Here is a 22019-nt window from a genome sequence, read left to right on the forward strand (position 1 = left end):
ACGTCCATGCGTCAGACCATGTTTTATAACTACTGGTAAAAGGCCTCCCATGGGTTACATACTGTACAGTGTTCAGTGATTACAGAGTTGTTTAAAAGCAAACCAGGAAGAAGCTGAGTTTAGTTATCCATTAACTTCTGAGCCTGTGACATTTACATCTTGTAAATAGGGAGAGGCTAGAGGAACAAACATTTCAGTGGGAACATTTGTGTGTACGTGCATAACTTTGTGTGGGGGAAAGAGGGAGCAAGAGATAAAGATAAATGGAGTGAGGGATGTTGGTAAAGCGAGAGATGGATCGAGAGATCAAAAGAAAGGAAAAGATGGAGCATGCTATATTAGCCTATCGGTGTTGCAATATGGAATTATACCGTAACCCGGCAGCAACCATGCAAGTGCTTGTTTGGTCTTGACATTGGGGTTATTATGATAAGCAACCCATTTCAGATTAAACACGCCCAATGCACTTTTGGGAAAAAAACTATTTCATAATCTTTTAAAAAGCACAGTAAATAAGCCCGGGCCTGAGGGATTTAAAAATGCAATTCTCTTTCTTATCTATAAGCAAAAGATCAGATTGCAAATAAACTGAATCTGCGATGTGGAGAGAGAGAGATCTTCAGGGTCAGCCACTGTAGTCCAGGCCAGACAGACAGACAGAGAGCGGTTGGTTGGTTGAGACTGGGCTCAACAGTGGGAAGATCCCTCTGTGTGGACATAAAGAGTGCAGGGTGGCGCACCCTTCTGACCCCCAAAACTCCTCTCTCCAACTTCACTACTCCACAATAAAAGAGAGTTGTGGAGTAGTGAAGTTGGAGAGAGGAGAACTGTGTGTGAGAGGGTGAAGTGTTAAGGCACGGACACACCGGTAGCGTTTGCCAGCCGAGAGTACTCTGAACAGAGTGCCGGCCGTAATTTACAAACCAATTCTACATCAAGAAATGGCCGAAAATGGCAGCAGTCAAACACTAAAACACACACTACGCCGACCGAACGGCGAAAGAATGAAGAAGACAGACCCCCCCCTGACAGACTGACCAGCACTAACAACCCTCCCTGGCCACAGGCCCTGGCTGCGTCCCAAATGGCTAACGGCAGACCGTCACTCGGTGCGATGTGTTTTCTCCTTTAAATGTGTCTGCAGTTTTGAGTTTTGAGGAAGCAAGATGTCACATTGGAGTAGAGGTACAGTAGTATGGTCCTACTGCAGGATGATCATACAATAGCTTGTAAAAAATGCTGATCCACAGTAGCCGAGTAAATGTGAGTGAGGGAGTCGTTTTAGTAGCTTTTGCGTCATTTTAGACTAAATGCTAAAATTAACAGACGTAACAAATCAAAAGGTTAATAAAGTCCTGTTGATGTTGATTTAAGGTTTTCATTCCAAATGGAAGCCTATTCCCTTATATAGTGCACTACCTTTGACCAGAGCCCTATGGACCCTGGTCAAAAGTAGTGCACTAAATAGGGTGCCATTTGGGACACAGAAGAAGTCTCTCACCCAGTTCCCTGAACTCCTGGTTGACCGTCTCCAGCCAGGACACGTCCATGTCATCCAGGTCATAGCGGCTGTGGGGCTCGTCGGTGGTCTTCATGTCCCTCTGGCTCAGCCCCAGGCCAAGCTCACACCCCCGGCCCTGGCCCTGCCCAGACCAGTAGAATGGGATACGCCCCACCTCCGGTAGCATCCTGTCAACACACACACACACAGAGAGAGAAAACACACTATTTTTACTTTTTGTCCATTTGTATTTCATTAACTCTGACTGAAACATGTACAGTGAAAAATGCACAGTAAGGAAATAAACATTTTGGAGGTCAAACATAGATGCTTGGACTTGTGAGTCAGTCAAAGAATCATGGATACATCAATAATCATTCTTCCTTTAAATCAGGGGTACATAGAAACACACTAAAGGCATCAGCATGCTTCAATGGTTGGAGAGAAAAAAGTGTCAACGGTCCCGTTTGTCCATTTTGAGACTCCCTAGCCTGTAGCCACTTCCTCAAAATAGTCAGAATTAATCTAAGATAACTAAAGAAATGTTCATTTTTGACGAGATCTTAGTTGCTCAATTTTACATCTACAGTTGAAGTCAGAAGTTTACATACACCTTAGCCAAATACATTTAAACTCAGTTTTTCACAATTCCTGACATTTAATCCTAGAAAAAACTCCCTGTTTTAGGTCAGTTAGGATTATTATTTTAAGAATGTGAAATGTCAGAATAATAGTAGAGAGAATGATTTATTTCAGCTTTTATTTCTTTCATCACATTCCCAGTGGGTCAGAAGTTTACATACACTCAATTAGTATTTGGTAGCATAGCCTTTAAATTGTTTAACTTGGGTCAAACGTTTTGGGTAGCCTTCCACAAGCTTCCCACAATAAATTGGGTGAATTTTGGCCCATTCCTCCTGACAGAGCTGGTGTAACTGAGTCAGGTTTGTAGGCCTCCTTGCTCGCACACGCTTTTTCAGTTCTGCCAACACATTTTCTATAGGATTGAGGTCAGGGCTTTGCGATGGCCACTCCAATAACTTGACTTTATTGTCCTTAACTTTGAAAGTATGCTTGGGGTAATTGTCCATTTGGAAGACCCATTTGCGACCAAGCTTTAACTTAATGACTGATGTCTTGAGATGTTGCTTCAATATATCCACATAATTTTCCTTCCTCATGATGACATCTATTTTGTGAAGTGCACCAGTCCCTCCTGCAGCAAAGCACCCCCACAGCATGATGCTGCCACCCCCGTGCTTCACGGTTGGGATGGTGTTCTTCGGCTTGCAAGACATCCCCTTTTTCCTCGATGGTCATTGTGGCCAAACAGTTCTATTTTTGTTTCATCAGACCAGAGGACATTTCTCCAAAAAGTACAATCTTTGTCCCCATGTGCAGTTGCAAACCGTAGTCTGGCTTTTTTATGGCGGTTTTGGAGCAGCGGCTTCTTCCTAGCTGAGCGGCCTTTCAGGTTACATCGATATAAGACTTGTTTTACTGTGGATATAGATACTTTTGCACCTGTTTCCTCCAGCATCTTCACAAGGTCCTTTGCTGTTGTTCTGGGATTGATTTGCACTTTTCGCACCAAAGTACGTTCATCTCTAGGAGACAGAACGCGTCTCCTTCCTGAGCGGTATGATGGCTGCGAGGTCCCATGGTGTTTATACTTGCGTACTATTGTTTGTACAGATGAATGTGGTACCTTCAGGCGTTTGGAAATTGCTCCCAAGGATGAACCAGACTTGTGGAGGTCTTCAATTTTTTTTCTGAGGTCTTGGCTGATTTCTTTACATTTTCCCATGATGGCAAGCAAAGAGGCACTGAGTTTGAAGGTAGGCCTTGAAATACATCCACAGGTACACCTCCAATTGACTCAAATGATGTCAATTAGCCTATCAGAAGCTTCTAAAGCCATGACATAATTTTCTGGAATTTTCCAAGCTGTTTAAAGGCACAGTCAACTTAGTGTATGTAAACTTCTGACCCACTGGAATTGTGATACAGTGAATTATAAGTGAAATAATCTGTCTGTAAACAATTGTTGGAAAAATGACTTGTGTCATGCACAAAGTAGATGTCCTAACCAACTTGCCATAACTATAGTTTGTTAAGAAGACATTTGTGGAGTAGTTGAAAAACGACCTAAGTGTATGTAAACTTCCGACTTCAACTGTAACTAAGATGTTTGGTGCCGTATTTCTCAACAAAATTATGTGCATGAAAACAAGTCGTCTCCCGTTGAATGACAACAAAGACTTCCTACCGTTGACCAATCATCGACGAAGCGGAGATTGGAGTATCTATCCATAGGACCACTTTAAGCCGTACACTCCACAGAGCTGGGCTTTACGGAAGAGTGGCCAGAAAAAAGCCTTTGCTTAAAGAAAAAAATAAGCAAATACATTTGGTGTTTGCCAAAAGACATGTGGGAGACTCCCCAAACATATGGAAGAAGGTGCTCTGGTCAGATGAGACTAAAATTTAGCTTTTTGGCCATCAAGGAAAACGCTATGTCTAGCGCAAACCCAACACCTCTCATCACCCCGAGAACACCATCCCCACAGTGAAGCATGGTGGTGGCAGCGTCTTGGAATGACATACCCCAAGAGACTTGCAGCTGTAATTGCTGCAAAGGGTGGCTCTACATAGTATTGACTTTGGACATAGTATTGACTTTGGGGGGGTGAATAGTTATGCACGCTCAAGTTCTGTTTTCTGTTTGTATCACAATACAAAATATTTTGCATCTTCAAAGTGGTAGGCATGTTGTGTAAATCAAATGATACAAACCCCCAAAAAATCCATTTTAATTCCAGGTTGTAAGGTAACAAAATAGGAAAAATGTCAAGGGGGGTAAATACTTTCGCAAGCCACTGTAGGCCTATGCAAGTTACGGTATTAAAAGACTAAACAGGACGCGCTCTTAGACCTCGATGGTGGTTATACAAGGTTACTATACAAATCCTACTAATGATAACAACATTAAATACTTTATAATGATGATCATAATAATAATTGTAATAATAACAATAAGAAGGAGATCTAGAAAAATGAGGGTATAGGAGCGAGAGCTGCATGCATATTATGTGACACAGGTGCTGTTAGATTACAATATAATTTTTCTGCTGTTTGGAACAGTGTAAACACTAAATACTTTTAGTAATACCAGTCTGTTCTAACGCAAAAATGTTGTAAAGCCTTTATTACAGCATAGCAAAGATTAAACACAGCCCAATCTGTGAAAATGCTTTATCCGACATTTTGCCGTTGCAACAAAACACTCAAACAGGCCACAGAAGCAAGATCTGTCTTATTTCTGTAGATATATATGGATGATTTATAAAGCCAGGCACATTTAACAGTTAGGCTATTGATTATAGACCTAATTAAATTGGAGTTTCCGCTCTCCTCAATTTTCTTAAGCAATTAGACTAAGGCAAGGGCTGTTTCCTCGTCTCTGCTGCTGCTGCCTCCGCCGCATTGTTCTCAATCCCAATACACTGGTACATTTTACTATTATGCACATAGCAACATAGGGAAAGGCGCCTATTCTACGGCGCACTAAAGATTATGTTTCAGAACCGCGGACAGCAACCATATCCAACGCGGGAAATAGCGCATTTGTTATAAAATAATATTAGATTTATTAGTGTTTCCCCATTTTTTTTTTACATAATATAACCATATACAATTTCAGTATCACATGTCTTAGAGTGATGGACTGTGCCATCCCTGTGGCCTCCACAATGGATTAGTCCACTGAGACAGGTGCGAATTAGACAGGTGTCATGTGCACCATGAAAAAAATACAATAATAATAATTGTGACTGCTCGACTAAAGAAATCTCGATCGACCAACAGCCTATCGACCAAACAATCGACCAGTCGACTAAATGGGGTCAGCCCTAACACAGACACACACACACACAAACATGCACACAGACATAAACGTCATACACAGACATGATAACCATCAGACAGTGAGTAACAGTTCCCGGTTATGACAGTCATCATATTTGAGAAGGTTTGGTCACAAAAAAGGTCCTAGGTGGCAAAGGTACGGATGGATATTGTCATTTATCAAACCCCCACCTCGTGACCCGCCTGGACATTTCTAACAAATGATAAATAGCTCTCCAAGGTCTACATTGACTGGCATAAGGGGAAAACTGCTGATGCACTACAGTAGACAACCCTGACAGACCAGCCCTACCAGCCCTCCCTGTCCTCTATCCAATACACAGGGCCTGTGTTGTGTTGTGTTGGTCTGCCCAGACATGGGGGGTATATAAGCAGTGTACAGGGAGCCCTAGGCCATGGGGAGAGAGCGTGAGTTTAGCTGGAGTCATCATCTTCTCTGTCTGAGCACCGTGCCTCTCTCTCCCCCCACGGCGCCTCAGGCCCTTTAACTGTGCCATGGGAAATGGGGTCAGGGAATGCAACTTGACCCACTGGGAGGGGAGCCCATAATCGTAAACATTTCTGTAAGGATCGCTCGCTCTCATGCACATACACACAGTCAAATCTACGTTTTTCTCCGCTGGACTAAATTGACGGACACGACTAACTGAACTTAACACAGTATTTAATTTGTTTTCATTGTGATCTACTTCAGATTTGTTTGGTTAACACGAGTTGTTGGGGAATAATATATTGTGAATCATAATCATTAGTATGCTTGTGTGGAATGGGCATATTGCATTTGTGAATGGGAATGGTTTTACACACGCAGCGCTTTATTAAATGAACATTGCAAGACTAAGGTCAAATAGGTTCACTTGAATTATTTCCCGGCTGGACAATTTTTTACGCCCGAGGTACAGGAATTTGATAAGTAAACCTATACTATTATTTTGTGACGAGAAAATCAAAAGTTTTTCCATGTGATGCAATTTCTGTTGTGACATTATAGTGATTAAAAAAAAAAAATTGTCAAATAGAAACATAGTTATTTTACATTTTTGTATCAATGTTCATTTAAGGGGTTTATGAAAAGTTTACATTCCAATACTGACTGTCATGATTTCTTTGTATTTGTCTTGACTTGACTGACTGATGAGACCCACACACAAACAAAAAGGAGAAATCAAAACATTTATCTGGTAGGTACGACCTACCCTGGCACCCCCCAACTAAAACTAAACTCAAGAGTCAAGTCAAAACCGTTACAACACACATCAACGCTTCTTACAGACCGGTACACACCCTAGAGTTTTCCGGTCCTATCAGTTCGCACACAACACACACACACACACACACACACACACCTCTTCATCTCCTCCACCTGTACTCAAATCGTGACCTTTAAGTGTGTGGGACGCGGTGTAGTAATAACAGATCTGTCTCTTATCTTAAACAGGTCATATCCTCAACATCACCATGGCTCCTGCCTCACTGCGTCGGAGGGTGGTTAGTGTACAGGCTGTTTACACAGGCACACCGCGTGCGTCCCAAATGGCACCATATTCCTTATGGGCTCAGTCAAAAGTGGTGCCCAATATAGGGTATAGGGTGCCATTTGGGACGCAGCCACACTTTGCTCTCCACACTTCCTCCACTTCCCTGGCCGACACATCTGATGTAAAACCATGCAAATAATGTGAGGCCTGAGACATCCCCCTACAGCTGCCTTACTGCTGCTAGCAGCCTGTTGTCTTCATCCTACCACACACACTGTGATCTCCATAAAAAAAACGACACTACCCAGCTGGAAAATATCAAATGTGGGTGGTTTACATTGGCGGGGGGAAATCATTTGATACATTTTCATACAGAGTTGTTGTGCCTGATTACGCTTGTTATCTTTTCATTAGATAACCCCCTTATACCGTCCATCGCCCCCCACCCTCCCAGCTTCAATAACTATAATTAAATCCCCAGGCAGGACCAGCCAGCCTAAAGATGTTCAAAGCTAGAGGAAGTTTTGATTGTCTAAAGTGGTGACCAGAAAGACTCATTAGTGGAACTTGCAGAGATGCAGGCAGAAGGTGGCTAACCTACTGCTTCTTCCCTTTTCTCTATCATTTCCAGCGTAGTGTTTCTATGTACAGTGGCTGACTGTAAACTTGTGAGAGTGGAAGGAAACCACAGGGGTGAGGTGAGAGAACGGTGTGTTCTCTCTGGCCAGGATCACATGTCCTGAATACAGGCTACATAAACAATGAGAGAGCGAGGGAGGGAGGGAGAGGGTTAGGGGGAGAGAGTACAGAGAGAGAAAACAGAGACAGACAGTAAGAGAAAATAGAGACAGACAGTAAGAGAGGACAGAGACAGACAGTAAGAGAGGACAGAGAGAGAAAACAGAGACATACAGTAAGAGAGGACATAGAGAGAAAACAGAGACATACAGTAAGAGAGGACAGAGAGAGAGAGAAGAGACATACAGTAAGAGAGGACAGAGAGAGAGAGAAGAGGAAGAGAAAGTGGAAAGTGTTGTTCTGGGCTGCCAGACTGGGCGGAGTCACAGTGACGTGGGCAGGAGGGTGAGATGACTCTGGTCAACAGAGATTATGAAACAACAAATCCACAGACAGAACTAACTCAAGATATGAGGGACAGACAGTAAAATTAGAAAAGAGAGGCAAATGTATCCTAGCTACCCATCTTCAGTTAATTGGCCATACATCTTCAACAAGCTGACTATGAAGGGAGCTGTAATAACTATTGTTATTTTGTTCTTGCGCAATCCTTACATAATATCACTTGCAGACAAATGCATGCTGGTATGGAGCCGTGCGGTCTAGTTCAGTGTTTCCCAACAGTACACATTCAGCTCATTGAGGGCTTGATGATTAGTTGACATGTTCAATTAGGTGTGCTTGTTCAGGGTTGCAATAAAAATGTGTACTGTTGAGGGTACTCAAAGACCAGGGTTGGGAAACACTGGTCTAGTTGGTAAGAGTGTGGCGCAAGCAACACCAAGGTTGTGGGTTCAACTCCCGCAGTGATCACATGTACTTAAATGTATGCCCTCACTGTAATGTAAGTCACTTAGGATAAAAGTGTTTGCTAAGTAGCATATAATATAAATTAGTAAGGCATTCTAAGGCTATCAGAGCTATAATATTGCTATGTTATTGACTAAATCCTAGGTTCCAAGTTACCATCACTCCTGTCTAAGGAAAGTAATTGCCCACGACAAGAGTGGGAACCTACAAATATTTGTTTTGAGTCCCGGCCTCACAGCAGAGGCAGCTTTGATCCTTATTTGCCCTGTGGAATATTTATCTGGAGCAAGGGAGAGCTGAAATACACACAAGGGGCTCCTGACTCTCAGCTCCTCCATACTGAACACAAGTACATGCTTCCCTTCCCTTTGCTCCACCTCAGACCCAGAGGGGATGTGGCTTTGGGTTTTATTGCACACTGACTGGCCTTGGGGGATCTGGAGTGTGTGTATCTTGCGGCTACTGTACCCTCTGTGTGAGGCTCAGAGATAGAGAGAGCTACTGTACAAAAGAGGGGCAGTGTGTTAGGAGTGCTAGTGAGTGAGGAGGAAGGACGGGATATAGAATCAGAGAGGGTTAGTGTGGAGAGAGAGAAGGGCCGCAGCATCTCAGGCAGCAGACAAACAAAGCAGATCTTTGTGACTCCCTCTGACCACCACCCCCACTAAGCCAATCAGGTGGCAGACGCGCCGGGCCCAGGGCCGAGTTTGTCCAGTCACGCCTGGGTCTGGCCGCCTGGCCCGGTGTGGACTGGCCAGGGACGAGAAAGTGGGCGAGCATGCTGCCAGGCCAGAGCAGAGAGAGCTAACTTAATCAGCCTGTCTGCAACCCATAGGAACATGTCAGCTCTCATTTTCTCTTCCTACCCACACTACTACGGCACTGTTTGAAAAACTTCTAAAGTGCATCCTTCCTTGAGATGATCACTGATGTATACAGGATTGGATTGGTTTCTCACGGCGTAGCTTTCACAAATCTTAACCAATGTCATAACAGAGCAGTGATTTCTACAAGAAAGGAATGACACATTTAAAAAAAGTGTTTGGGCAGGGCCTTGGTTCACACTTCAGGTAGATAGAAGTCCGGGTAGCCATTTGATTAGCTGTTCAGGAGTCTTATACATTTTTTAAACATTTTTAGTCATTTAGCAGACGCTCTTATCCAGAGCGACTTACAGTTAGTGAATACATATTTATTTTTATTTATTTTTCTACTGGCCCCCCGTGGGAATCGAACCCACAACCCTGGCTTTGCAAACGCCATGCTCTATCAACTGAGCTACATCCCTGCCGGCCATTCCCTCCCCTACCCTGGACGACGCTGGGCCAATTGTGCGCCGCCCATGAGTCTCCCGGTCGCGGCCGGCTGCGACAGAGCCTGGATGGCATGGGGGTAAAAGCTGATAAGAAGCCTTTTGGACCTAGACTTGGCGCTCCGGTACCGCTTGCCGTAAGGTACCAGAGAGAACAGTCTATGACTAGGGTGGTGGAGTCTTTGACAATTTTGAGGGCCTTCCTCTGACACCGCCTGGTATAGAGGGCCTGGATGGCAGGAAGCTTGGCCCCAATGATGTACTGGACCATACGCACTACCCTCTGTAGTGCCTTGCGGTCGGAGGCCGAGCAGTTGCCATACCAGGCAGTGATGCAACCAGTCAGGATGCTCTCGATGGTGCAGCTGTAGAACTTTGTGAGGATCTTGAGGACACATGCCAAATCTTTTCAGTCTCCTGAGGGGGAATAGGCTTTGTCGTGCCCTGTTCACGACTGTCTTGGTGTGTTTGGATCATGACAGTGTGTTGGCGATGTGGACACCAAGGAATTTGAAGCTCTCAACCTGCTCCACTACAGACCCGTTGATGAGAATGGGGGTGTACTCGGTCCTCCTTTTCCTGTAGTCCACAATCATCGCCTTTGTCTTGATCATGTTAAGGGAGAGGTTGTTATCCTGGCACCACACGGCCAGGTCTCTGACCTCCTCCCTGTAGGCTGTCTCATCGTTGTCGGTGATCAGGCCTACCGCTGTTGTGTCGTCTGCAAACTTAATGATGGTGTTGGTGTCGTACAGGAGGGGACTGAGCACGCACACCTGAGGGCCCCCGTGTTGAGGATCAGCGTGCCAGATGTGTTGTTACCTACCCTTACCACCTGGGGGCGGCCCGTCAGGAAGTCCAGGATCCAGTTGCAGAAGGAGTAGTTTAGTCCCAGGGTTCTTAGCTTAGTGATGAGCTTTGAGGGTACTATGGTGTTGAACGCTGAGCTGTAGTCAATGAATAGCATTCTCAGGTATGTGTTCCTTTTGTCCAGGTGGGAAAGGGCAGTGTGGAGTGCAATAGAGATTGCATCATCTGTGGATCTGTTGGGGCGGTATGCAAATTGGAGTGGGTCTAGGGTTTCTGGGATAATGGTGCTGATGTGAGCCATGACCAGCCATTCAAAGCACTTCATGGCTACAGACGTGAGTGCTACGGGTCGGTAGTCATTTAGGCAGGTTACCTTAGTGTTCTTGGGCACAGGTACTATGGTGGACTGCTTGAAACATGTTGGTATTACAGACTCAGTCAGGGACATGTTGAAAATGTCAGTGAAGACACTTGCCAGTTGGTCAGCGCATGCTCGGAGTACACATCCTGGTAATCCGTCTGGCCCTGCGGTTATGGAGAGTGTGATCACACAGTCATCCAGAACAGCTGATGCTCTCATGCATGCTTCAGTGTTGCTTGCTTCGAAGCGAGCATAGAAGTCATTTAGCTAGTCTGGTAGGCTCATGTCACTGGGCAGCTCGCGGCTGTGCTTCCCTTTATAGTCTGTAATAGTTTGCAAGCCCTGCCACATCCGACGAACGCTGGAGCCGGAGTAGTATGATTCAATCTTAGTCCTGTATTGACGCTTTGCCTGTTTGATGGTTCGTCTGAGGGCATAGCGGGATTTCTTATAAGTGTCCGGGTTAGAGTCCCGCTCCTTGAAAGCGGCAGCTCTACCCTTTAGCTCAGTGCAGATGTTGCCTGTAATCCATGGCTTCTGGTTGGCGTATGTACGTACAGTCACTGTGGGGACGACCTTATCGATGCACTTATTGATGAAGCCAGTGAGTGATGTGGTGTACTCCTCAATGCCATCGGAAGAATCACTGAACATATTTCAGTTTGTGCTAGCAAAACAGCCCTGTAGCATAGCATCTGCGTCATCTGACCACTTCTTTATTGACCGAGTCACTGATCGCTTCCTGCTTTAGTTTTTGCTTGTAAGCAGGAATCAGGAGGATAGAGTTACGGTCAGATTTGCCAAATGGAGGGCGAGGGAGAGCTTTGTACGAGTCTCTGTGTGTGTGGAGTAAAGGTGGTCTAGAGTTTTTTTCCCTCTGGTTGCACATTTAACATGCTGGTAGAAATGAGGTAAAACGGATTTAAGTTTCTCTGCATTAAAGTCCTCGGCCACTAGGAGCGCCACCTCTGGATGAGCGTTTTCCTGTTTGCTTATGGCCTTATACAGCTCATTGAGTGCGGTCTTAGTGCCAGCATCGGTTTGTGGTGGTAAATAGACAGCTAAGAAAAATATAGATGAAAACTCTTGGTAAATAGTGTGGTCTACAGCTTATCATGAGATACTCTACCTCAGGCGAGCAAAACCTTGAGACTTCTTTAATATTAGATTTCATGCACCAGTTGTTATTTACAAATATACACTGCCACCCCTTGTGGGTAAATCCTTCACGTCAGACTCGTTAAAGAAAAAATATTTGTCCAGTACGAGGTGAGTAATCGCTGTCCTGATATCCACAAGCTCTTTTCGGTCATAAGAGACGGTGGCAGAAACGTTGTGTACAAAATAAGTTACAAATAACGCGAAAAAACACACACAATAGCACAATTGGTTAGGAGCCCGTAAAAACGGCAGCCATCTCCTCCGGGTGCGCGGATCAGCTGTTTGATCACCCGCACCCGCCCGCAATTGCTAATAACCCATCCGCAACCACCCGACTGACTATATGTGTTAAAGTGAAAATCTGAGGCCCGCACCCAACCCTAACCTGCAAATATAGAAAATGTGCTATAAGCTACAGTCAAAGATGGCAGACCAATTTTTTGACAGGGGGTGCAGAATTAATTTTTGCCTGATTTAGATATGTTTCTGCTTATAATTTCCGACATTTTGGTAGGCTATTTTGTTAGTCAACATTGTCTATAATTAGAAGCATGTAGCTTCTCTTTTGTCATTATATGTTGTCCTAGAAGACTAAATAAACCCTTACTCAACAGAATAATGTCATGGATCGAATGCTTAAATCTAGTTGGTGAAGTTCTCTTAGTCATCTTTCACGGAGCAAAGACGTTTAGAGACCGGGGAGAAAATACAATAAAGCAAAAAAATATATATATTGTGTGGAAAATGTCTAAATGACATCAGTTTGACCGGTTGAAAGTAAAAATACATCTGTGAAAACGACCCAATGTTTTTTTTAAATAAGATTTCAGTTTGGCTTTGATGCATATTTTATGTGGTTGAAATACTATCAGCTTTTATGATGCTTTTATGATGAAGAGAACACCTCTACAGATTATATCTAACTGAGCATTGCATTCTATCAAGAGGCAGAAATAAATAAATAATATTTCTCCACTCCTGTTCCCAAGTCCAAATTTTGCCTACATTTGGTGTATAATTTTACTGCAAGAAATGCTTAATTCTGCAGGAGTTACTATTAAGGCTATAGCCATATTCGCACGGGACTAGTATTATTAGAGAACATTGGTTATGTATTTATTACCCCAGAATGTCTGTTATTCCAGAGGCGCAATATGTTTTAATGATGCATTTGGTGATGTTCAATTAATTTGCACAAAACATATGAACAAAAGGATTCACTGTGAAAGTCGATACATGTATGCCCTTCATGTATAGGCTACGCGCAGCACTTCGTTCAATTTATCGAATCAGTTATTGTCATCTTGCTCAAACCGCGAGCAACACCTGACAAACTCAAAAACAGTAGGTTATTCTGGTTAGTCAATATCCAGATTTCAGTTTCCATTTAACCCATCTAAACAGAAGGCTACAGTTTCCTTGACATGACATAGGCCTATTTGAAGTCCCGTCTTGTGACTGTCAAATTTGTATAGAGCCTTACAATCATGTCCTCGTGCTACTAGACCTTAGTGCTGCCTTTGACACCATCGATCACCACATTCTTTTGGAGAGACTGGAAACCCAAATTGGTCTACACGGACAAGTTCTGGCCTGGTTTAGATCTTACCTGTCGGAAAGATATCAGTTTGTCTCTGTGAATGGTCTGTCCTCCGACAAATCAACTGTACATTTCGGTGTTCCTCAAGGTTCCGTTTTAGGACCACTATTGTTTTCACTATATATTTTACCTCTTGGGGATGTTATTCGAAAACATAATGTTAACTTTCACTGCTATGCGGATGACACACAGCTGTACATTTCAATGAAACATGGTGAAGCCCCAAAATTGCCCTCGCTAGAAGCCTGTGTTTCAGACATAAGGAAGTGGATGGCTGAAAACTTTTTACTTTTAAACTCGGACAAAACAGAGATGCTTGTTCTAGGTCCCAAGAAACAAAGAGATCTTCTGTTAAATCTGACAATTCATCTTGATGGTTGTAAAGTCGTCTCAAATAAAACTGTGAAGGACCTCGGCGTTACTCTTGACCCTGATCTCTCTTTTGACGAACATATCAAGACGGTTTCAAGGACAGCTTTTTTCCATCTACGTAACATTGCAAAAATCAGAAATTTTCTGTCCAAAAATGATGCAGAAAAATTAATCCATGCATTTGTTACTTCTAGGTTAGACTACTGCAATGCTCTATTTTCCGGCTACCCGGATAAAGCACTAAATAAACTTCAGTTAGTGCTAAATACGGCTGCTAGAATCCTGACTAGAACCAAGAAATTTGATCATATTACTCCAGTGCTAGCTTCCCTACACTGGCTTCCTGTTAAGGCAAGGGCTGATTTCAAGGTTTTACTGTTAACCTATAAAGCGTTACATGGGCTTGCTCCTACCTATCTTTCCGAGTTGGTCCTGCCGTACATACCAATACGTACGCTACGGTCACAAGACGCAGGCCTCCTAATTGTCCCTAGAATTTCTAAGCAAACAGCGGGAGGCAGGGCTTTCTCCTATAGATCTCCATTTTTATGGAACAGTCTGCCTACCCATGTGAGAGACGCAGACTCGGTCTCAACCTTTAAGTCTTTACTGAAGACTTATCTCTTCAGTAGGTCATATGATTGAGTGTAGTCTGGCCCAGGAGTGTGAAGGTGAACGGAAAGGCTCTGGAGCAACGAACAGCCCTTGCTGTCTCTGCCAGGCCGGTTCCCCTCTCCACTGGGGTTCTCTGCCTCTAACCCTGTTGCAGGGGCTGAGTCACTGGCTTGCTGGTGCTCTTTCATGCCGTCCCTGGGAGGGGTGCGTCACTTGAGTGGGTTGAGTTACTGACGTGATCTTCCTGTCTGGGTTGGCGCCCCCCCCCCTTGGTTTGTGCTGTGGTGGAGACCTCTGTGGGCTATACTCGGCCTTGTCTCAGGATTGTAAGTTGGTGGTTGAGGATATCCCTCTAGTGGTGCGGGGGCTGTGCTTTGGCAGAGTGGGTGGGGTTATATCCTTCCTGTTTGGCCCTGTCCGGGGGTTTCTTCGGATGGGGCCACAGTGTCTCCGGACCGCTCCTGTCTCAGCCTCCAGTATTTATGCTGCAGTAGTTTATGTGTCGGGGGGCTGGGGTTAGTTGGTTATACCTGGAGTACTTCTCCTGTCTTATCCAGTGTCCTGTGTGAATTTAAGTATGCTCTCTCTAATTCTCTCGTTCTCTCTTTCTCTCTGAGAACCTGAGCCCTAGGACCATACGTCAGGACTACCGGGCATGATGACACCTTGCTGTCCCCAGTCCGCCTGGCCTTGCTGCTATTCCAGTTTCAACTGTTCTGCCTGCGGTTACGAAACCCCTACCTGTCCCAGACCTGCTGTTTTCAACTCTTAATGATCGGCTATGAAAAGCCAACTGAGAGACCTGAGCCCTAGGACCATACGTCGGGACTACCGGCCGTGGTGACTCCTTGCTGTCCCCAGTCCGCCTGGCCTTGCTGCTATTCCAGTTTCAACTGTTCTGCCTGCGGTTATGGAACCCCTACCTGTCCCAGACCTGCTGTTTTCAACTCTTAATGATCGGCTATGAAAAGCCAACTGAGATTTATTCCTGATTATTATTTGACCATGCTTGTCACTTATGAACATTTTTGAACATCTTGGCATGGTTCTGTTATAATCTTCACCCGGCACAGCCAGAAGAGGACTGGCCACCCCTCATAGCCTGGTTCCTCTCTAGGTTTCTTCCTAGGTTTTCGCCTTTCTAGGGAGTTTTTCCTAGCCACCGTGCTTCTACACCTGCATTACTAGCTGTTTGGGGTTTTAGGCTGGGTTTCTGTACAGCACTTCGAGATATTAGCTGATGTAAGAAGGGCTATATAAAATAAAATTGATTGATTGATTGATTGATCACACATAACATAGCCAGAACTGCTATCATCCTCTTTTACCAATTCACCAAATCTTTTGCAGACATTACTTTTCTGGCCTCTTTATTTTCAACTCTCCTTTCGCAGCTTTTGTCTTATTGAATTAAACTTTGACAATCTCCTTTTTGCCTCCGTTGATTGACGGAAACTTGTACAGTTAAACCCTAGAGTTTAGGCTTATGCAGTAATACCAGATAGCCTCAAATAAAGAAAGAAAAACCTCAATGTAGCCTATATAAATTGCACAATAATTACACATTTATGCATTTTTAAGGTTTGTTTCTCTTTATTCAAACCGCCCGCCACTCACCCGCCCTTCAATCACACAATATTTAATGATGGTAAACCCGTCCGCCCCGCGGATGTAACCGTGGGGACTGCAGGTTGAGTCAACCCGTGCATCACTAGTGTGTGTGTCTGTGTGTTTTCACTAGCCGCAACATTGACCTGACCTATGCAGGAGAGGAAGAGAATTATTAGAGACGGAAGACCCAGACAGACAGAGACAGACAGACAGAGACAGACCCAGACAGACCCAGACAGACAGAGACAGACAGAGACAGACAGAGACAGAGACAGACAGACAGAGACAGACAGAGACAGACAGAGACAGACAGAGACAGACAGAGACAGACAGAGACAGACGGAGAAACTGAAATGATCAGAAAGATACTGTGATACATCAGCAGCTTCCCCAGCAGAGGAAAGTCCCCGCCGAGATAGATAAACAACACAGTGTTTAATGCGAGTCATAGCAACCCTCTCAGTCAGATATGACAGTAAAATGTTCCAGTGACAAAAATGATGAAAGCCCTAGACCCAAAGTAGTGCACTATGTAGGGAATAGGGTGCCATTTGGGATGAATCCCTTTAGTGAAATAGCTTGCTCTGATAACAGAATGAATTGAGTGGGTCAAGTGGAATTTCCGTAATTTCATTCATTCTTTGAAGAACCGGGAAAATAAAATAAAATACTCTTTGCACTTTAAATGTTAATGTTGGATAGTCACTTTGAGAACACAAACAATTTAGCCACACAATGACAACTAGCCTAAACCAAATCAGAATGAGGGGATTTTAAATTATTTATCCAAAAGCACTAGACGAAATCCGTCAGAAAGCAGATAACAACAGCGTCTCTTTTTCCAAAGTCGTCAGGCGTGGCACACAGAGGGTTAACCGGAGCCCCGACTGAGTCTTTTTGTGTTCTGCCATTTTGTGATTCCTTCAGATGCCAATGCGGTCTACCCAGGAATGCCAAGCGTGTTGTCATGGACATGGCTGAGCCATATTAACAACCATATTCCAGTGCCTCTTTACTACAGAGCCACTCTAACAACAAAAAGAATCAGCCTAGCCGGCTAGGATTTTTCGTTTTACTGTGCTTCTACTAGCCTTTTTTCTGTTTTCACCCCATTTGTTTCCTCTTCTTCTTCCCAAAACTCTGGCAGTTACCCTACACAGAAAAATACTAAATCGCAACCCCCCTTTCGCTGTCCTTTTTCCTTACAGAAATGTGCACACTCCCACCCCAAAAAAAAGGGGAGGGGTTGAAAGTGATTTGTGTTAGGGGCTTGGGGATTGTTTTCATTCACATTTTCCACTGAGTCAGTTGTGAGCCAGGAGACATGGAAGGGAAGGCTGAGAGGCTGCTGCTTCTGCCCAGAGCAGGGCTGGCACCGCGCCAGGACCTTGCTTCAGGTCTCATAGCTCCCTCAATGTTTGCATCCACCTCCTCCCCTTTGTCCCCCCGCCTGCCCGTCCCCCTCCTTTTTGTTGCTAAAACACCGCAGTGTGAAGAAATTCAGCAGAGAGCTAGCTTCCCTGTGTCTGTCCCTTGATTAGGAGGCTGAAGAGGAGGGAGGGAGTGCCAGGCAAGCAGGCAGGGAAGCATCAAGCTAGCCGCTACACAGGCTACGCTTATGCTAACAGTCAGGCTGCTAGCTAGCTAGCGCTTAACAGCTGCTTAGTATGTGTTGAAGACACCCTTCTCACTCGATGTTCCAAAAAGATAAACATTTCACTGTGAACAAACCCTCTAGAGGAAGAACGAATATTTCTTTACATAAACAATTATGCAACATCAGTCTGCAAGAGAGCGAGAAAAGTGAGAAAGACAGGGGGAGAAAGATGGAGAGAGAGAGAGAGAGAGAGAGAGAGAGAGAGAAAGAAAGAGAGAGAAAGATAGAGAGAAAGAGAAAGAGAGAGAGAGAGAGAAAGAGAGAAAGAGAGAGAGAGAGAGAGAGAGAGAGAGAGAGAGAGAGAGAGAGAAAGAGAGAGAGAGAGAGAGAGAGAAGTGGAAACGCCTTCATTGTTTTCTGCGAGTTCCAAATCCTTCTTGCAGGACACACATTCATTTCTGTGTACAGCAGCTGTACATCTCATTTATATGTATTCCACCATTCATATTCAATAAAACAGGTAGAAGAAAATAAGGGAGTGCAAGGCGTTGGAAAACATGTTGAGAGGGGTTTTATCTATCAGCACTGCATGATCTGTGGGTGGGGGTGTGTGTGCATGCGCACGGGGTGTTTATGAAAATGAAAGTGTGTCAGTGCTTATGTACCACAAGTTTCTATTCAATGCACCTGCATATTGTTTTGCACCTGCACATTTGTGCGCGCGCGTGGTTGTCGAGCAAGAGAAAGCAAGCTATTGCTCATGTTCTGAGAGCCTGAGTCCTCATTACATGTATAGACTGTATTCACAAATTGGAGTGTGTGTGTGTGTGCTGTGTTTTCATGTATGTGTGTGCACGTGCCTGCCTGTTTGTGTAAGAGATTAGGCTACATGTTACAACTTCCTGGTAGAGATGGTGATCTAACAAAGGAGGACCAGTTCTCAGAAAGCTCTGTTCCCATTAGTGCTCTTTTCCAGGTAAAGCACCATAAAACAGCCAGGCAGGCATTGCATTCATCCACCAATCATCTCCACGCAGTAAGTGGATGAAAATGTATGGCATAAAGAGTGGAGTTCTTGAATTGGGCTGCTACAAAGTACCGAAATCTGGAATGTTCTACTGCTTGTGTACTGGCACCTCATACAGAATATTGGTTTTTAAAAAAATAATACCGGCAGCCAAAATGAGTACCGTGCCCCTATGTACCATGGTCAAAAGTATTTCTCAGTTGGTGCTGGAAAACATATGCCGATCATGAATATTAACTAACTGGGAGCGCTAAACACGCCGAGCTCTTTTCATGTCGTCATAGTAAAGTAGAGAGGGGCCTTTGCATGGAAGTTTCTGGAGGGAATATCTAACTCACAATAAGCTGTTCTCCTTATTTGCTTCATTGTGAACACTTTAACAACTGGTCAAATCCCTGGGGAGCACAGGTGATGAGGAGTGGACTTCGCTGCTGTTGCTTGCCTTTCTCTGCCATTTTTCCAACTTTTCATGATGGTGACATAGTGGTGGAGAGTCGACTCCAAAATAATTGATTCCTCGACTCCTTGCACGTCGACTACCGGTATCGACTTCCATTTCTGAGTGTCAAGATTCGATTCCACTAGGAATCGACTCCTAAGATTCAGTATTTTTGGAACGGAGGAGACTGATTAGTTGCCGTACTTCCGAGAACACAAACACTTGCATCTATCATAGCGAGCTAGCGAGGGACGGAGAGAGAGGGGAGGGGTACAGTAGAGGCAGGTCGGCCACCAGGCAGACATTCAGAGCCGTGCACTAGGCCTATCTATCGGCAATCGTAAGCTGTATCTCGCAATTTCTTGGCTTGCAATGTCTCTCAAATTCAGTAAAGCAGGGCCTATCATCAATGAATAAGCTAGGATATTCCACAGACTGAACACACACTCGCATCATTAGCGAAGAGAAAGAGCAGGGGTATAATCATTAGTCCAAACAGTTGCAAAACGGAACAACTAAAACGTGAGTTTCTACTGGACAAATTCAGGTATGTCCCTCTGTTTCATTCCGATTGCTTCCATTTAAGAAACGTTGTGCAACAGAATCAGCGTAATGAATACACCACAGGCGAGCCAGCGCGAGGGAGAGAGAGGGGCCAGGCAGAAAAAAACGTGGTGCACATACAGTGCCTTCAGAAAGTAATCACACCCCTTGACTTTTTCCACATCTTGTGTTAAGAGCCTGACTTTAAAATTGATTACATTTAGATTTTGTTCCACTGATCTACACACAACACCCCACAATGTCAAAGCGGAGTTTTGTTTTTAGAAATGTTTCAAATGAATAAGAAATTGAAAGCTGAAATGTCTTTAGTCAATAAGTATTCAACACCTTTGTTATGGCAAACCTCAGGAGTAAAAATGGCTTAACAAGTCACAAAATAAGTTGCATGGACTCACTCTGTGTGAAGTAATAGTGGATAAGATGATTTTTGAACGATTACCCCATCTCTGTACCCCACACATACAATTATCTGTAAGGTCCCTCAGTCAAGTAGTGAGTTTCAAGCAAAGATTCATCCACAAAGACCGGGGAGGTTTTCCAATGCCTCGCAAAGAAGGGAGCTTATTGCTAGATGCAACAACAAAAAAAGCAGACACTGAATATCCCTTTGAGCATGGTGAAGTTATTAATTACACTTTTGATGGTGTATCAATACACCCCGTCACTACAAAGACACAGGTGTCCTTCCTAACTCAGTTGCCGGAGAGGAAGGAAACCACTCTGGGATTTCACCATGAGGCCTATTGTGATTTTAAAACAGTTACAGAGTTTAAATGGCTGTGATAGGAGATAACTGAGGATGGAACAACAACATTGTAGTTACTCAACAATCCTAACCTACATGACAGAGTGAAAAGAAGGAAGTCTGTACAGAATAAAAAAATATCTGAAATATGCATCATGTTTGCAATAAGGCAAGTAATACTGCAAAGAATGTGGAAAAGAAATGAACTTTCTGTCCTGAAAACAAAGCATTATGTTTGGGGCAAATCCAACACAACACATCACTGAGTACCACTCTTCATACAGCACTTTCAAGCATGGTGGTGGCTGCATCATGTTATGGATATGCTCATCATCGGCAAGGACTAGGGAGTTTTTTGGGGGGATAAAAAGCAACGGAATATAGCTAAGCACAGCCAAAATCCTAGAGGAAATCCTGGTTCAATCTGCTTTCCAACAGACACTGGGAGACAAATTCACCTTTCAGCAGGACAATAACCTAAAACACAATGCCAAATATACACTGGATTTGCATACCAAGACGACATTGAATGTTCTTTGGTGGCCCAATTACAGTTTTGACTTAAAATAGCCTTGAATATCTATGGCAAGACTTGAAAATGACTGTCTATCAGTGATCAACAAACAACTTGACAGAGCTTGAAGAGTTTAAAAATAATAAAATGGGCAAATATTGTACAATCCAGGTGTGCAAAGCTCTTAGACTTACCCCAAAAGACTCACAGCTGTAAACGCTGCCAAAGGTGATTCTACCATGTATTGACTCAGGGGGTTAAATACTTATCTAATGAAGATATTAGTGTTATATTTTTCATTAAGAAAAAAAGAAAATTATACTTTGACATTTTAGTATTTTGTGTAGATAAAAAAATTACATCAATTTTAATGCCAATTTGTAACACAACAAAATGTGGAAACGGTCAAGGGGTGTGAATACTTTCGTTACCCCCCACACTGCCCATAACACAGCGGTCAGAAGCAGCGTGGCGGAGCAGGTGATCACATACCTAATTGTGTCATCCGAACCGCCTCGTTTCCAACTGCCTTATCATCCATCTCTATTAATCTGGTTTGTTTAGTTTATCAGTATAATGATACAGTAGAGCACACTGTAGCAGCATGACCCCTTTCTAGACCTGGTTTCAAATACTGCTGGAAATCATTTACAATACTTGATCTGTGCTTGATTGAGCTTGCCTGGCTTAATGGACTAATAGAATAATCCCAAAACTGCAACCCCTGCCCATCTGTCACTCAAGGCAGGCTAGAGCAAACTCAAAGTATTTGAAAGATTTCAAATTGTATTTGAACCCAGGTCTGCCTCTCTCCTCTCCGATTTCTCCATTAGCCTC

General features: G+C 43.9%; 1 protein-coding gene across 4 annotated transcripts in view; it reads right to left on the minus strand.

Annotated features, from left to right (window-relative positions):
• jade2 (jade family PHD finger 2) overlaps positions 1–22019 on the minus strand; it is a 153779-nt gene that overhangs the window by 64829 nt on the left and 66931 nt on the right. For all 4 annotated transcript variants that reach the window (XM_084170674.1, XM_084170673.1, XM_084170672.1 and 1 more), the window contains one exon: positions 1502–1689. In XM_084170674.1, coding sequence (XP_084026800.1) covers positions 1502–1689 — 188 coding nt within the window. The remainder of the gene's footprint in view (positions 1–1501; positions 1690–22019) is intronic.

The sequence above is a fragment of the Coregonus lavaretus genome (genome assembly GCF_964263955.1).
Source record: "Coregonus lavaretus genome assembly, chromosome: 10".
Classification (NCBI taxonomy): domain Eukaryota; kingdom Metazoa; phylum Chordata; class Actinopteri; order Salmoniformes; family Salmonidae; genus Coregonus; species Coregonus lavaretus.